The 14,714-nt window shown below is 52.8% G+C and overlaps 1 protein-coding gene across 2 annotated transcripts in view; it reads left to right on the forward strand.

Annotated features, from left to right (window-relative positions):
- Positions 1–14,418, forward strand: part of STUM (stum, mechanosensory transduction mediator homolog) — a 51,376-nt gene extending 36,958 nt beyond the window's left edge. The window contains exons 2-3 of one of the 2 annotated variants that reach the window (XM_084979255.1): positions 8,502–8,681; positions 13,365–14,407. In XM_084979255.1, the coding sequence (XP_084835381.1) occupies positions 8,502–8,681; positions 13,365–13,399 (215 nt within the window). In that variant the 3' untranslated portion in view covers positions 13,400–14,407. Of the gene's footprint in view, positions 1–8,501; positions 8,682–13,364 lie in introns of both variants that reach the window. The other variant, XM_005667938.4, reaches the window with a different exon arrangement.
- The last annotated feature ends 296 nt before the right edge of the window (positions 14,419–14,714 follow it).

Here is a 14,714-nt window from a genome sequence, read left to right on the forward strand (position 1 = left end):
TTCACTCTCTGAGACGCACTCTCGGCCACTTGTGATGGTCAGGGCCTGCCCTCCTAGCCTGTCCAGCACGGCCTCCTCTGACTCTGCTCCAGGGTTATCAGGCTGAGCAAGCAGCCAGTGCCTTTCCACAGCATGTGTGAACACAGCATCCAGCATCCTCTCCCCTTCCTGCCCCCTCTGTTAAGAAATCAGAGCCAAAGGAGCCAGGATGAGAGAAGGAGCACGGAGTCTGCTCTGGGACCAAGGCCTTATCTTCTGCAGACTGACCTTGGCTTACTTAGGCCATGGGCACAGAGACTCTGTGGGCTTTTTGTTTTTATTAGCTTTTTAGGGCTGCATTCACGGCATGTGGAGGTTCCCAGGCTAGGGATTGAATTGGAGCTACAGCTGCTGGCCTACACCACAGCCACAGCAACACTAGATCCGAGCTGCATCTGCGACCTACACCACAGCTCACGGCAACGCCGGATCCTTAACCCACCGAGTGAGGCCAGGGATCGAACCTGCATCCTCATGGATGCTAGTCAGTTTTGTTTCCTCTGAGCCACGGAGGGAACTCTCCTGTGGGCTTTTTTTTTTTTTTTTTTTTTTTTTTTTTTTTTTTGTCTTTTGTTGTTGTTGTTATTGTTGTTGCTATTTCTTGGGCCGCTCCCGTGGCATATGGAGGTTCCCAGGCTAGGGGTCTAATCGGAGCTGTAGCCACCGGCCTACGCCAGAGGCACAGCAACGCAGGATCCAAGCCGCGTCTGCAACCTACACCACAGCTCACGGCAATGCCGGATCATTAACCCACTGAGCAAGGGCAGGGACCGAACCCGCAACCTCATGGTTCCTAGTCGGATTCGTTAACCACTGCGCCACGACGGGAACTCCCTGTGGGCTTTTAAATTATTCTCGTTCTGTTTTCCTAGGGCTTTTATCCAGGATCATTTGTGAATTGGTAGTCACTTCATTGTCCTTCCCTTTTCCCTTTCCAGTTGAAATGAGTGCACAATGATAAAGCGAGGATGACCAGGCCTGCTGACTTAGTATCTCAGGGTGGTATAGCCCAGGAAGGTGTATTTTTAGCCCAAGCTCCATTGCTTCTTATGGCCCCTCAAGGTTGGAGACGTGAAATTCCATTAGGTTGAGTGTGACCCTGAATGTGATCTCCCGTTTGTCTCATTCTGGCTCCGGACTGGACACAGTCAGCACTGGGACCTGTTTCATAGGGTGTGGCTTGTCCTTCCAGATCGGCTGTGTCCTTCCTGTCCCCCTAAAGCTCACGTTCAAGGTTGTGCTGGTAAAAGAGCTGTGCTCAACCAACCCTCCCTGAGGAGTGATGGAGGGCGTCCAGGTGGAGGTCTCAGGCGCTGATGAGCGGCACATCTTAATGACCACAGAGCCAGGTGCAGGTGACCCCGGGGTCCAGCTGGACTTACTCTCCTCGGTCCCAGGGGAGCAGCCCTTCTCCCCGAGTTCCACGAGGCCTTGAGACCTGCCCCCTCCAGTCCAGTGCCTTTCACTGCTCCCACGTGAGTCATGCAAAAAGCTGAACCTGACAGGGACTTGTGAAGGACGATTTCAGCCCCCAGGCTCCATCCTTTGGAGGCAGAGCTGCCCCCTCTCCTGGCGGTGCCCACGCCAGCCCACTTCTGTGCTGCTTCTCTTCCAGCGCCTGACCGAAGCAGGATGGGGGGGCGGTGGGAGCCAGGCTGGGGAGCCCTCCCCCAGGACCCTTTGGGACATCCAGGACAGACGTGTCCTCCCTGCTGCCTGTGTCTGGAGCCTGAGACCTGAGCTCCTTGGGGAAGCCAGTGACCTCAGAGCGATGGTGGCCAGAGGGGACTGTGGCTGCAAAGCGCTCTGGTGTCTTTGCTGTGAGTCTGGTGGGGTGGGGGTGGGGTCTCCTAAGCATCTCCCGCCTGGCCGCCTCCCTTGGGACCCGGCAGAGTGCATGTCTGTGCCTGAGTTCCAGCTGTCCTTACAACACTGATTTTGGTGGTTGACAGTTCAGTTCATTACCGTCATTTTCCGCTGTGCCCATTAGCGTTGGCAAGGCCTGGGCATCCTCAGAAATATTATGGCTGGGCCCTGTCCACCCGCCTCTGCTCCCTGACTCAGCGCCCAGGCATGTGGCGGTCGCTGTGGGACAGAGTGAAAGGCCAGGATCGTGGACTAATCTCCTGCCAGGCGGTGTGGTTTTCTGATTCTGTGTCTGCCGTGCCAATCCCTCCACTGCTCCAAGAGCAATTCTCAAACCTGGTTGTGTGTTAGAATCAACGGGGGCAATGTTGCTTTTATCTTTTTAATTTTTTTTCTTTTCTTTGCTTCCCCTGTATGGACCTCCTAGGCCAGGGATCAGATATGAGCTGCAGTCACAACCGAAGCCGAAGGTGTGGTAACGCCGGTTCCTTAACCCATTGTTTGGGGCCAGGGATTGAACCTGTGTCCCAGTGCTCCCAATATGCCTCTGATCCCATCGTGCCACAGTGGGAATTCCTCTTTCATCTTTTGAAACGAGCAATCCAATCCCTGGACCCATTCCTGTGCCTTTGGGGGTCTGGAAGTGGGGACCTGCAACCTGCATTTTTATAAACTTCAGCTTGAGTATTCTCATGTGCAAACCAGTTCGGGAGATCTGCTGTGGGTACCCCACCCACCACTTCTCACCTTGTCGAGAACCTTTCCACCCACTTAGCCCTTGTCTGGTTATGTCCTCATCCTCTCCCATCCCGTCCCCCGTGGCTTCTCCTCAGCAGACAGACAAGCTGCACTTTCTCTTGTGTACTTTAGAGAAAGGGCTCGTAGAGCATGTTCTGGAATCCTCACCGCATTCTCTCTGAACCTCTGACATCCTGCTGTCTCCCCGCCATCCCCTCAGACTCCCACTGAGGCCACCCAGACTGCGTCCCCTCACTGTCTCTGCGGCACGTGATCCTATCCAGCACCTTCTCTTCCCTGAGGCGCCCCTGTTTCTGGGACACCCTCCCTCACCTCTCTGTTTGGTCCCCCTCTGTCCCCTTTGTGGCCATGATAGGTCCCCCAGGAAAGATGAGTCTTTCCTGGATCTTTCCCTGAATTCCACGCCCTCCTGGGTGACCTCATTCACTTGGGTGACTTCTGTTTCCTGCAGCCCACCCTCCCAAGGCCCCATCTAGGGTGTGGCTCTGGGCCCAGGGTTCCCCACCTGCTTCTTGGCTCCACCCTGTGGAAAACCAGACACCCAGACCCGTCCGTGCCCCCTTCATCCTGCCCCAACCTGCAACATGTCCCCCAATCTCAGGCCACTCCCTCCTCCTGGGGGTCCTCCCTTCTCATCCCAGTCCCCCCTGCCCTGTCTCCCTGCCCCCCTCACCTCCTCTCCGCTCCAAGCCTCTGCCTCACCCCTGCCCTGCCCCTGCCTTGGGGGTCACAAACCTGATGTGTGATTCCCCATCCAGACCCTTCCCAGAGGCTGCCCGTTGCTGCAGCAAGGCCCTCAGACCCCGTCCAGTCTGACCCCTGTCCTGCAGCCCTGGTTTTCATCCCTGCCATGCACACACCCTCAGAGCCCCCGCCGCCCTCAGCTTCCGGAAGGATGAGCATGCTGGATTGTTTTGGGGGGCTCTCCTCCTGCCCCTCCGTGATTACTTCCACCAGCTTGCCAGACCTCTCCTCCCACAGAGTTCTCTTCTCCAAGCCTTTGCTGCTAAACCAAACAGGGTTCATCACTGTTCCTTTTGGGACTCAGCGTCCCCAGCAGAGTGTGAGGTCCCGGATGGGACCAGGCAAGCCCCCCCACATGCCCGCACTCCATTCCCGAGCCGGCACTGCTGCCTGGCTGGTGCTTATGGACTAAGAACTAACCCGTTGCAGTTGGGGAGGGCTTGTTCTTTAGCGGTTAAGATTCACTTAAAATAATTAACTGTGCTAAAATCATTTTTTAAATGTCCCATTGATAGATCAAAACAGTGTTTTTATATTACAAATCCATTCACTTCATCCTTACCTTCTATGGCCTGTGTTACCCTATATGGCAGAAGGGACCTATCACCATTGTTTCCTAATTAATGAAATTCTTTACCCCAACTAATGACTAATTAATGATTAATGTATGCACATCAACACAACTGCAGGTGATATATATACATATTCTTATATGTGCTTATATTTTTTGTATGCATCTGAGAGTTATCATAAGCCTATTAATGTGGGCCCTCCCACACCGCATGGGAGCCAATGTTTTCATTTCTTTAAACAGAATATGGAGTAGCCCAGTTTTTCCCAGCAGATATGCTTTCATCTTTGCTAATGCTGCCTGTTGGTGCAACAGTGGGCTCGCTGGGCCTCTCTGCCTCCGTGGCAATCAGGCAGATGCATGAAGAGGCCCATTGGCCTCTAATCAGTTTGGCAGTTCTGGTGAGATTCCATCTTTTGTCAGGGGATGGACAAGATGACCTAACTTCAAGAATCTCTGGGAGTTCCCGTCGTGACTCAGTCGTAACAAATCCCACTAGTATCCATGAGGACATGGATTCGATCCCTGGCCTCGCTAAGTGGGTTAGGGATCCGGCGTTGCTGTGAGCTGTGGTGTAGGTCACAGATGTGGCTTGGATCCCAAGTTGCTGTGGCTGTGGTGTAGGCCATTAGCTGCAGCTCTGGTTCGACTCCTAGCTTGGGAACTTCCATGTACCCTGGGTGCAGCCCTAAAAAGACAAAAAAAAAAAAAAAAAGAATTTCTGAGTTTAGGGCCAGAGTTTCCTTATGCTCAAAATGTTCATATACATATTAGGCTGAGCCATAAGAAATTGCTATTAATAGAAACATCTTCCTGTTTCTGAGCAGGAAGACCAGGGCAAAGCCACAGCTACAAAGAGACGGAGTGTCACAGGACCTCAGCCAGCTCCCACTGAGTCAGGACACTGCCGGCCACAGTCAGGGCACTATCTGCCTCAGGGCTTCTGGGAAGGACACTGACCGGGGCAGGGAGACGGTGCAAGAATATTTTGAAAATCAAGGATGAAGTGTTTTTCCTTTTTTTCTTCAATTCTCTGTATTGTGGTAAAATACAAATAACATGAAGTTTACCATTTTATTTGTTTTCGTTTTGGAGTTTTTTTTGGCTGCACCTGGGGCATGTGGAAATTCCCAAGCCAGGGATCGAACTGAAGCCATAGTCGTGGCCTCTGCCACAGTTACAACAGTGTTGGATCCTTAACCCACTGTGCCACACGGAAATTTCCTGAAATTTACCATTTTAACCAGTCTTAAGTGTACAGTTCGGGGGCCTTAAACACACGCACGTTGCAGTGTAGGCATCACCACCATCCATCTCCAGAACTCTTTCCATCTTTCAAAGCTGAAACTCTGTTCCCATTAAACAGTAACTCCTCATTCCTCCTTCCCCCAATTCTTGTCCACCACCATCCTATTTTCTTTTCTTTTCTTCTTTTCGTCTTAGCACCACACTTGCAGCATATGGAAGTTCCCAGGCTAGGGGTTGAATCAGAGCTGCAGCTGCCAGCCTGCACCACAGCCACAGCAATACAGGATCTGAGCCGAGTTGGTGACCTACACTGCAGCTTGTGGCAACGCTGGATCCTTAATCCACTGAGCAAGGCCAGGGATCAAACCTGCATGCTCAGGGACACTGTGTTGGATTCTTAACCCACTGAACCACAGTGAGAACTCCAATGTTCTCTTTTCTGTTCCTATGATTTGACTACTCTAAGTACCTCATCTAAGTGAAATTATGCAACATTTGTCTTTTTGCACGTAGCTTATTTCACTTAGCATAATGTCTGGGAGGTTACAGATGAATGTAGCAGGTGTCAGAATTGCCTTCCTCTTTAAGGATAAATAATACTCCATTGTGTGCATATACCACGTTTTGCTTATCCATTCCTCCATCTGTAGACACTTGGTTTGCCTCCAGGTTTTAGCTGTTGTGATGCTGCTGCTATGAACATGGGTGTGCAAATATCTCTTTAAGATTCTGCTTTTAGTTCTTTTGGGTATATATCCAGAAGTGGAATTGCAGGGTTATAGGGTAACTCTAGGTTTAATTTTTTGAGGAAGGGCCATACGGTTTTCCATAATTTTCCTTAATTTTTGACATAAGAATGCAACTTTCTAGACCAAAAAGAGCTCTGGCTTCCACTCTAGACAGATCCAGGCCTAAATCTGGGCTCTGCTCCGTGGGCAAGTCATTTAGCCTCTCTGAGCTTTGGTTGCCCCATCTGTAAAGTGGGGATAATAACAGCCACCACCAACCATCTTGAGAATCAGAGGCAGTGTCAGTAGAGGAGGCAGCATGCAGTCGCTCACTGTAGGTGTGTAATAATCGACTTAGTATCTCCCCCACATGCTCTGTCTCATCTTCTGCCATCTTTCTACTTTGGCAGTGTCCTCTTTTTTAATGGTGTCAGCTCGTGTTCATCTCATTTCCCACAGCACAGTACATGAGCAGAGGCCAAGGATGGAGACACACACTTTCTAATGGTCCGCCTGTCCCCAGTTGCCACCACCAAACCCTGAGTTGATGTCCCCATCATTTCCCAGCTCTGCCTTCTCCGAGTTTGTCTTTCTCATCTCAGACACCTTCGATCCACCCAACACCCTGCTGACAAAATGGACTGTCCATTTGGTGGGAAAACGGCCTTCCCCTCTTCAGGTCTCCCCCAGGGCCCCCTGGGGCTCTGCCCCCTCACCAGAGGCAGTTTTCTTAAGGATCAGGAAGGACCAGAAGTAGGAAATCATGGGCTGATTGCCCACATGGGCTGCTTTCTTGTCTGGACCTGCTTTCCCAGTTCTCTGCGTCTGTGAGATCGGGGGACAGGACATGGCCATGGGCATCAGACAGCAGTGGGCTCAGTGCTCACCGGTGAGTGTGACCTTGGACAAGATCCTTAATTCTTTTTCCTTTTTATTCTTTTTTTGGGGGCCACACCTGTAGCATATGGAGTTTCCCAGGCTAGGGGTCCAATCAGAGCTACAGCTGCCAGCCTACACCACAGCCACAGCAACACCAGATCTGAGCCGCATCTGCAACCTACACCACAACTCAGGGCAACGCTGGATCCTTAACGCACTGATCGAGGCCAGATCAAAGCTACATCTTCATGGATACTAGTAGGATTCTTAACTCACTGAGCCGCATTGGGAACTCCTAGCATGTGGAGTTTTTCTTTTTCTTCTTTTTAGGGCCAAACTCATGGCATATGGAAGTTACCAGGCTAGGGGTTGAATCAGAGCTACAGCTGCCAGCCTATGCCACAGCCACAGAAATGAGGGATCCAAACCGTGTTTGCGACCTCCACCACAGCTCATAGCAATGCCGGATCCCCAACCCACTGAACAAGGCCAGGGATTTGTTACAGAAGATGAAGCCAACAGATCAGGAAGCGTTGGCCACTGCAGAGCTGGCTTGTTGCTCACAGTTCCTAAGGGTACCGCGCTTTGGGGGTGGGGGGTCCACAAGGAAGCACCAACGATAGTCAGAAGGCAGAGGGAGTGAGGGGGAAACACGGGCAGGAGCCTTGACTGTGGTTTCCAGAAGAAGGAACAGCGAGATGGGTAAGCGGGCTTGGGGTTGGCTAGTTGGAATCTTCAGTGGGCTCTGGGGTTAGGGGCTGCCCTAGTGGTCTGGCACCTGGCCCTGGGTGATGGGCAGGGTGGGACCCAGAATGTGACTGGAGTTCCTGTTGTGGCTCAGTGGTTACAAACCTGACTAGTATTCGTGGGGATGGGGGTTCGATCCCTGGCCTCACTCAGTGGGTTAAGGATCTGGTGTGGCTGTGAGCTGTGGGGTAGATCGCAGATGAGGCTTGGATTTGTTGTTGCAGTGGCTGTGGTGTAGGCCAGCGGCTACAGCTCCCATTCAGCCCCTAGCCTGGGAACCTCCATATGCCGCAGGTGCAGCTCTAAAAAGGAGGAAAAAAAAAAAGAAAGAAAAAAAGAAAAGAGCCACTATGAACAGACACACACTCTACTTTGCTTCGTGCCTTGCGGCTGCTTCCTATCCCTCTCCTTGCGGGTCTCAGATGTCTGGGGAGCCCCCTCAGGAAAGGGCCCTGGGAGCTATGCCCCAGCCGTCTCCCCTCGAGGGCACCTGTGATCAGTGTGTGTGCTGGGGGTCATTTCCTGCATTTACCCTAGTGACACCAGCTCCTCCCTCTGAACCCTAGGCTCTTAGGATCTTTGCTACATGAGACTGGTGCCCTTTCTACCCACTGTACGGTATCCTTGCAGATGGCTGCTCTTTTGCTCCTTAATGCCAGGGACCAACTGTCATGTGACACCTGTGTTCTCTCAGAGGCTCCAGGACTGTGCTGGGCCCCTGGCAGCCCCCTGCCACGCCTCCTCCAGGCGGGTTCACTGGCATCTCTAGTAGGGGCCAGAGGGGTCTGCGTGCGAAAGTGCCAGACGCTGGCCACTCCTCTCGGGGCTCCTGGAGGGTGAGCAGCTGGGCTAGTGAGGCCCACACAGGCCACAGTGTCCCCCAGCGCCCTCAGAAGCCTGTCCCCTCCGGCCTCTCACAGGGACGTTCGTCTCGGCCTTCACCGTGCTGTGCGGTGCCCGCACCGACCTCCCGGACAGGCACGTGTGCTGCGTCTTCTGGCTGAACATCGCCGCGGCCCTCATCCAGATCCTCACGGCCATCGTCATGGTGGGCTGGATCATGAGCATCTTCTGGGGCATGGACATGGTCATCCTCGCCAGTGAGTAGCCGATGGCCCACACCTCCATGTGGGGCTGGGCTGAAGCAGGGCTGGGGGCGGGACGGGGCTAGAATGGTTCCAGGAGATGGTGCATCGCAGGGAGATGTGCTCAGCAGGGCCTGCTTCTCCCCCGAGGGCACACCTGTGTCCTCCTCACTAGTACCCAGTGGTCACCTGGCCTCGGGGACGGACACTCCCCGCAGCCCCACCCACCGACGCCTGCAGGAAATCAGGAGAGCCCCAGGCAGAGGCGGCAGCCCGATGGCATGAATAAGGGAGGTGGGCCCTGTTCAGACACATCAGGCGTCACATTTGCAGAGGAAGCAGCCTGCTGACCACACTGGGGAGCAAGAGTGTGGGCCACGTGAGCTCAGGCCCCTGCCTCCATCAGGCCATTTCCAGAAATAAGGAAAAGGCCGCTGGGTGTTGCCCTCAGAAAACCCTGTAACCACTTTTTTTTTTTTTTTTTTACTGCTAGAACAGCATGAATTCAACTTCTTTTAAACCTAAGCTCTGTTCCTCGTTGCTAAAGGCCTTTCGCTTCCTAATTTGTATTGAGTGGACTTTCACCAACCACTTAATGCAAACTTGATCCTGACACAGAATTACCAAAGAAGAGTTGATTAACATTTTAAAAATAACCTAGCAGGATCTTCAAACAGACACCTATTTTAAGCAGCCATGCTCATCACCCTGTGCCCCCATGCGGGCCCCTGTATTGTCACACGTCCTGGCTACCTCATTAGGCCCAGTGTCTCACTGACAAGGAGCATTCTGGCCTTCTCCCCACACCCCACACTCTGCACTGTGTCCTGCACCTGCCGGAACCCTTCCCAGCTGCAGCATCAGTGTCCGATGGGCTGTGCCAGGCAAAGTCAGCAGGGGCAGGAGGGGAAGCCCAGGGGTCAGACAGCTCTAGAATGATCTAGAATGATTCCTAGTCAGCTTAGCCTGAGTTCAGGATCCTGTGAGGACCCAAGACCCAGGGCACAGGCAGACGTCAGGGCCCGCCAAGGCTCAGGTCAGTGACCAGTCAAGCCACCAGGCCAGAGAAAATGCAGATCCCTAGGCCTGAGTGAGCCGAGCAGAGCAGGTGGACTGGGCAGGCTGCCTGGGAGCCGTTCCTCCAGCCGAGGGCGGGGAGGCAGTGGGTCAGCTGGACTGTCAGCTCACCCCAAAGTTAGAGCAGAGCAGGCAGATGCTGGGAGAATGGTCAGTCAGAGAAGGGGGGGGGGCACCAGGCCGGGAAGCCAGGGAGCAGCCAGGAGACCCTCATCCCTGTGAAGGGTCTGTCCTCAGGGCAGGGGCTTCGGTCGGGGAGGGTGGAAGGTGAGCCAGCAGAGTCGGTAGAGAGGAGGCAGTCCCATCCAGCTCCCCCATGGGAGCCCCGCCTATGAGCCTGTCCATGGATCACTTCCGTTTTTGTTTGTTTGTTTGTTTTAGGACTGTACCTGCAGCATATGAAGGTTCCCAGGCTAGGGGTCGAATCAGAGCTGCAGCAGCCAGCCTACACTACAGCCACGCCAGATCCGAGCCTCGACGACAACCTATGCCAGAGCTCACGGCAACACCGGATCCTTAACCCACTGTGAGGCTAGGGATCGAACCTGCATCCTCATGGATACTAGTCAGGTTCGTTTCCACTGAGCCCCAACGGGAACTTGGGATCACTTCCATTTGTGGGGAGGGGAGCAGAACATGGCCGAGAGGTGCTGCCAGGTATCCTGCGAGTCCTGAGAGGCCAAGCCTGACGGTTTCCCAGAGGGAGTTTGGTGCTCCCCGAGGGGCCTGTGCCAGCCTACAGGCTCTGCTCCCAGTTGGAACCTGGAGGGGGCCCCTGCTCTCAGATGTTTCCTTGGATGTAAACAGAAAGCCTGTGACGCTTGCTCCATCCCTGCCTCATATGAGCCCTGAGCCGTTTTACTCATCACATCAAAAGTCAGGGCACCAGGGCCCCTTAGTAAGGAAGGGCCATCATGGTGGTGCAAGCTTGAGTCTCAGGGTGGGTCCTAACAGGCTGATGGCTAAGCTGATCCCCAGAGCATTCTGGTATTCTCTCTTTGGTCACGCTTGATTCCAGCACCCACGGGGTCTGAATCCTAGACATAGCTTAAAGAACTCCACTTATCACCTCCTAGATGAAGAAACAGCCGAGAAGGGCAGCTGGGGATCCACCACTTCCTCCCCTTCCAGCACCCTAACTGGTGACTCTGCAGAAACTGTCTTTTGCGGCTGGTGTGGGGCTGTAGCTGGGCTGCAGGATAAGGAAATGCTGGCATGCACCTCCGCACCTTCCTCCCTGCATCCCCTGATCCAAGCCTTCCCTGTGGGTGACCTCCTTGGTGGCAGGGATGCTGTCTTTGTGTCACACTTTGAGGGATGGACTTGAGGGCTGCATAAGAAAACCCATTACACCTCCCCGCTACCCAATTACCCCACCTGGACCCTCTTGCCCAGCAAGGGGTGCCTCTGCCCTTTCTCCAAGAAGTAAATGCACCGTCAAAGGATGAATGATTGCCACTGTTGAGATGGTGCTGTGGGCTGGGATCGTTCTGAGCAGTAGTGGAGGGGTGTGACCCGGATGGGTGCACTGAGGAGCCACAATCGCCATGTCTGTCCTCATAGATAGTTGGATAAGCACCGTTCTGTGTCATTCTGGTGCTTGCCTGCAAAAATGAAGGAAACGTTGCTGTTGTAACAGCACAGGGTGATTTTTTTTTTTACCTGGCATTGCAGTGGCTTGGGTTGCTTTGGAGGCATGGGTTTGATTCCCAGCCTGGCACGGTGAGTTAAAGGACTGGGTATGGCTGAAGTTGCAGCTTAGATTCTATCCCTGACCTGGGAACTTCCATATGCCTTGGATATGGCCATTTAAAAAAAAAAAAAAGGTCATGTGTACACACACCCAAACTAAAATTAAAATATGTTATCTATAAAGTCATAGGAATCACACAGGCAAAGACAGATTCTCCAAAATAAGCTGTGAAGCTAAAAGTTCATGCAAGAAAAATCTCCTAAGTGGGGACTCAGAGAAATATAGATCAAAGTGGAAGTTAAAATCTGGAACTTACAGGGCCGCTGCTCTGTTTATATTATTAATAACAAATAACAATCAAGAACAGCCTGTATTGGTTGTAGGTCAATAAATACTTGGTAATTGTACACAGGTAGCCTCTTTCTATTGCTATACCTGCAGCAGACATTGCTAATCAATCACGACACTCTCTCGCAGAATAGTTTTACACGCTCTCAACACAGGGCTTTGTGCAGTCACTGCCAGTTGATCCAAGATAACTGCAAGATAAAGTCTGCCCTACCCACCCGGGTCTTTCCCAAAGCATGAGGTTTTATACAGGTGGCTTCTGTCTACATAAAAGGCAAAAAGCACATGGCTCAGATAGAGCTGGGGTGGGGGCCAGGATGGGTCACTTCAGCATTGTTAGGTTGTCATCGTCAGACCTGTCCTGTAGTCATCCTTCTTCAGGTCCATCCAGAATGTACCTTGAGGCAAAAAACATGGGTTGGAGGCAGAAGAAGAGGGAGGGGAAGGAGTCAAGCAGAAGACTGGGCTTGGCTGAATACAGAGGGAAGGGGGGCATTGAAGAGAGCTTCTTGGCAGGGTCTCACCCTGTGAGACCCCCAGGGAGGGAAGACACTCACCGTGCGCTCCTGAGCCTCGCCCACGCACCCTCGGGGGCTGACCGCTGGCCACGGGGGCCAGTCACTGTGAACCCTGACCCCAGCCACCTTCCATCCCAGGCCCCACCGTGAATCTTCCTTCTTTCTGTATTTCCAGCAGGCCCTCTGACCTCTGTTTTCAGACTGTTTTTTCTCTTTTTCTCCTCTCCCTCATGCTGCCTCATATCCCTGTGTTGCGCCAAAGTTTCCCAAGGTGAGTGTATTGGTGGCCATGCAAGCCTCCTGCTGGGCTGCCTGGGGTCCTCCCCTGCCCCCCCCCACCCCCACTGCCGGGCCCACTGCCCCCCTCAACAAGCTTCTATTTTTAGTTTTTTATTTTGGAAAATGTTTAAACATAGGCACAAGTGGAAGGCCTGGTATGATGACTCCCTAAATGACCATATTGGCTTCAACCAGTATCACCTCATGGCTACTTTGGTTTCACTTATTACTCCCTACATCTTTCTCCCCAACAACACCTAAATTTGATGAATAACCTGGTAAATAAGAGGGAAAAATACCAGATAAGTCCATTGAACAGCCTCTGTGGACTGAGTTACCAGCTAATAGGGTTTATCACTCAGTAAATTCCAGACTTAGAATTTCACCGTTAACTATTTCAGTAGGAGTTCCCACTGTGGCTCAGTGGTAATGAACCTGATGAGTATCCATGAGGATTCAGGTTCAATCCCTGACCTTGGCTCAGTGGGTTAAGGATCTGGTATTGCTGTGGCTGTGGTGTAGGCTGGCAGCTACAGCTCCAAATTCAACCCCAAGCCTGGGAACCTCCATGTGCCATGGTTGCGGCCCTAAAAAGAAAAAAAAAAAAAATTAAAAACAATAAACAATGAAAATCCAGGGCCCTTGGGAAAAGCTGGACTGCGACTGGAGCAGGCATTGACACCTCTGCGATAAGCTTCTAGCATGTTCTAGGCTGGGGCCCCGCCCGGAGAAGTGCGGGAGGAACAGGTGTCTGACCATCTCTCCTCTGCTTCTTCCTCACAGGCTACAAGGAGCAGGGCATCCCACAGCAGCTGTGAGCCTGCGGGGGCCGCCGAGAAGCCCGGGGCCCGGGAGGACCATGCCAGGCAGCGGTCTTCACACGTTCTCTTCCGCTGCTTCCTGGGTTTGGAGGGGAAAGAAGGGATTTAAAAATATTATTTATTTTCAAAACGCATCTGCTTTTCTCAGCAGGCTCTGAGGGCTGCTGGCTCCTCCCCCTGCTCCAGAAAGCCCTGTAGCGCAGGCACCCGGAGCATCAGGGTGGAGTGGGGGTGGGGAGAGGGTGGCGACGGCAATGCCCACGGAGAGGCTGCGGCGCCGGCCCCACCCACCTTGCACACCCGCTGCCCACCTCCAGGGCGCCTGGGCTGCCTGGCCAGCTTGTCAAGGTGCAGGATCGCGGTGAACACCTCTTCTGGTCCCCAGCCCCTGCCAGAGTGGTCTCCTGGGGCTGCACCAGGGCGGAAGTGAGGATGGACAGACTCCAGCCCAGTGTGGACAGCCTGCTGTGTCCTTAGCTGTCAACGGGCGGGGCGGGGGGGGGGGGCAGATCCTCACAGGTGTCTCCTTATCGCCGCCCCTACCTCCTTGCCAAGGCCTGGGGGTGTTCGATCTCTGTTTCTCTGGAAAGGAAGGAGAGCAGTGGCTCCATTCCTGGGGTAAAACTGCCTGAACTGCCAGACGTTCATACACAAATTGACCATCCATATCTCAGTGGGCAGCCTTTCCCATTATACGCGACATTTCAGGTCCACGGTCTTTTTTTTTCCCCCCCAAATCCTTAGGATCAGATGGGTCTCTCTGGATAAATTTGGGATTTGAGAAGGAGAGTAAGAGACACTAAGGCACATTTCCTAACAGGCGGGCAGAGCCTGGAACAGTGCTCCCCCTTCAAACACGTGACCGTTTCTGCAGAGAATCATGAATCCATAAAACTGTAAATAGCCCCACCTCTGTGCTGGGTGGGCTTTGCCACTAACTAAGTTTGGGAGGGAACTCACCTTTTAAGGACTTTGAGGGATTTTAGAATTGCAAAAAAAAAAAAAAAAAAAAAAAATGTTTGGGGCAGTGGACCTCTTTCTGAAAATCCTGCAAACAGATGTATCAGGGTGACATTGCTGTGTTACATGGAGATTTCTCCTATTGCAAAGGGTCAGTCCTTTAAGACACCTCTGGAAGTGATTGTTACAGAGCCGGAGGCAACAGAAGCTCAATCAGAAATGAAGAGAAAGGAGAGCTAAGTGACAGCCACACACTGAGCAAGGACATAGCTGTTTTATTTTCATCTTCATTCTAACGTAGGAATCATTAAAATGTGAGACTGGCCCAAAGCCAGGTTTGCGCCTTCCTGGA

The sequence above is a fragment of the Sus scrofa genome, chromosome 10 (genome assembly GCF_054392235.1).
Source record: "Sus scrofa isolate SSC_HxYL_T2T_F1_AM1 chromosome 10, Sscrofa_HxYL_maternal_Yorkshire_Landrace_v2.0, whole genome shotgun sequence".
Lineage (NCBI taxonomy): Eukaryota > Metazoa > Chordata > Mammalia > Artiodactyla > Suidae > Sus > Sus scrofa.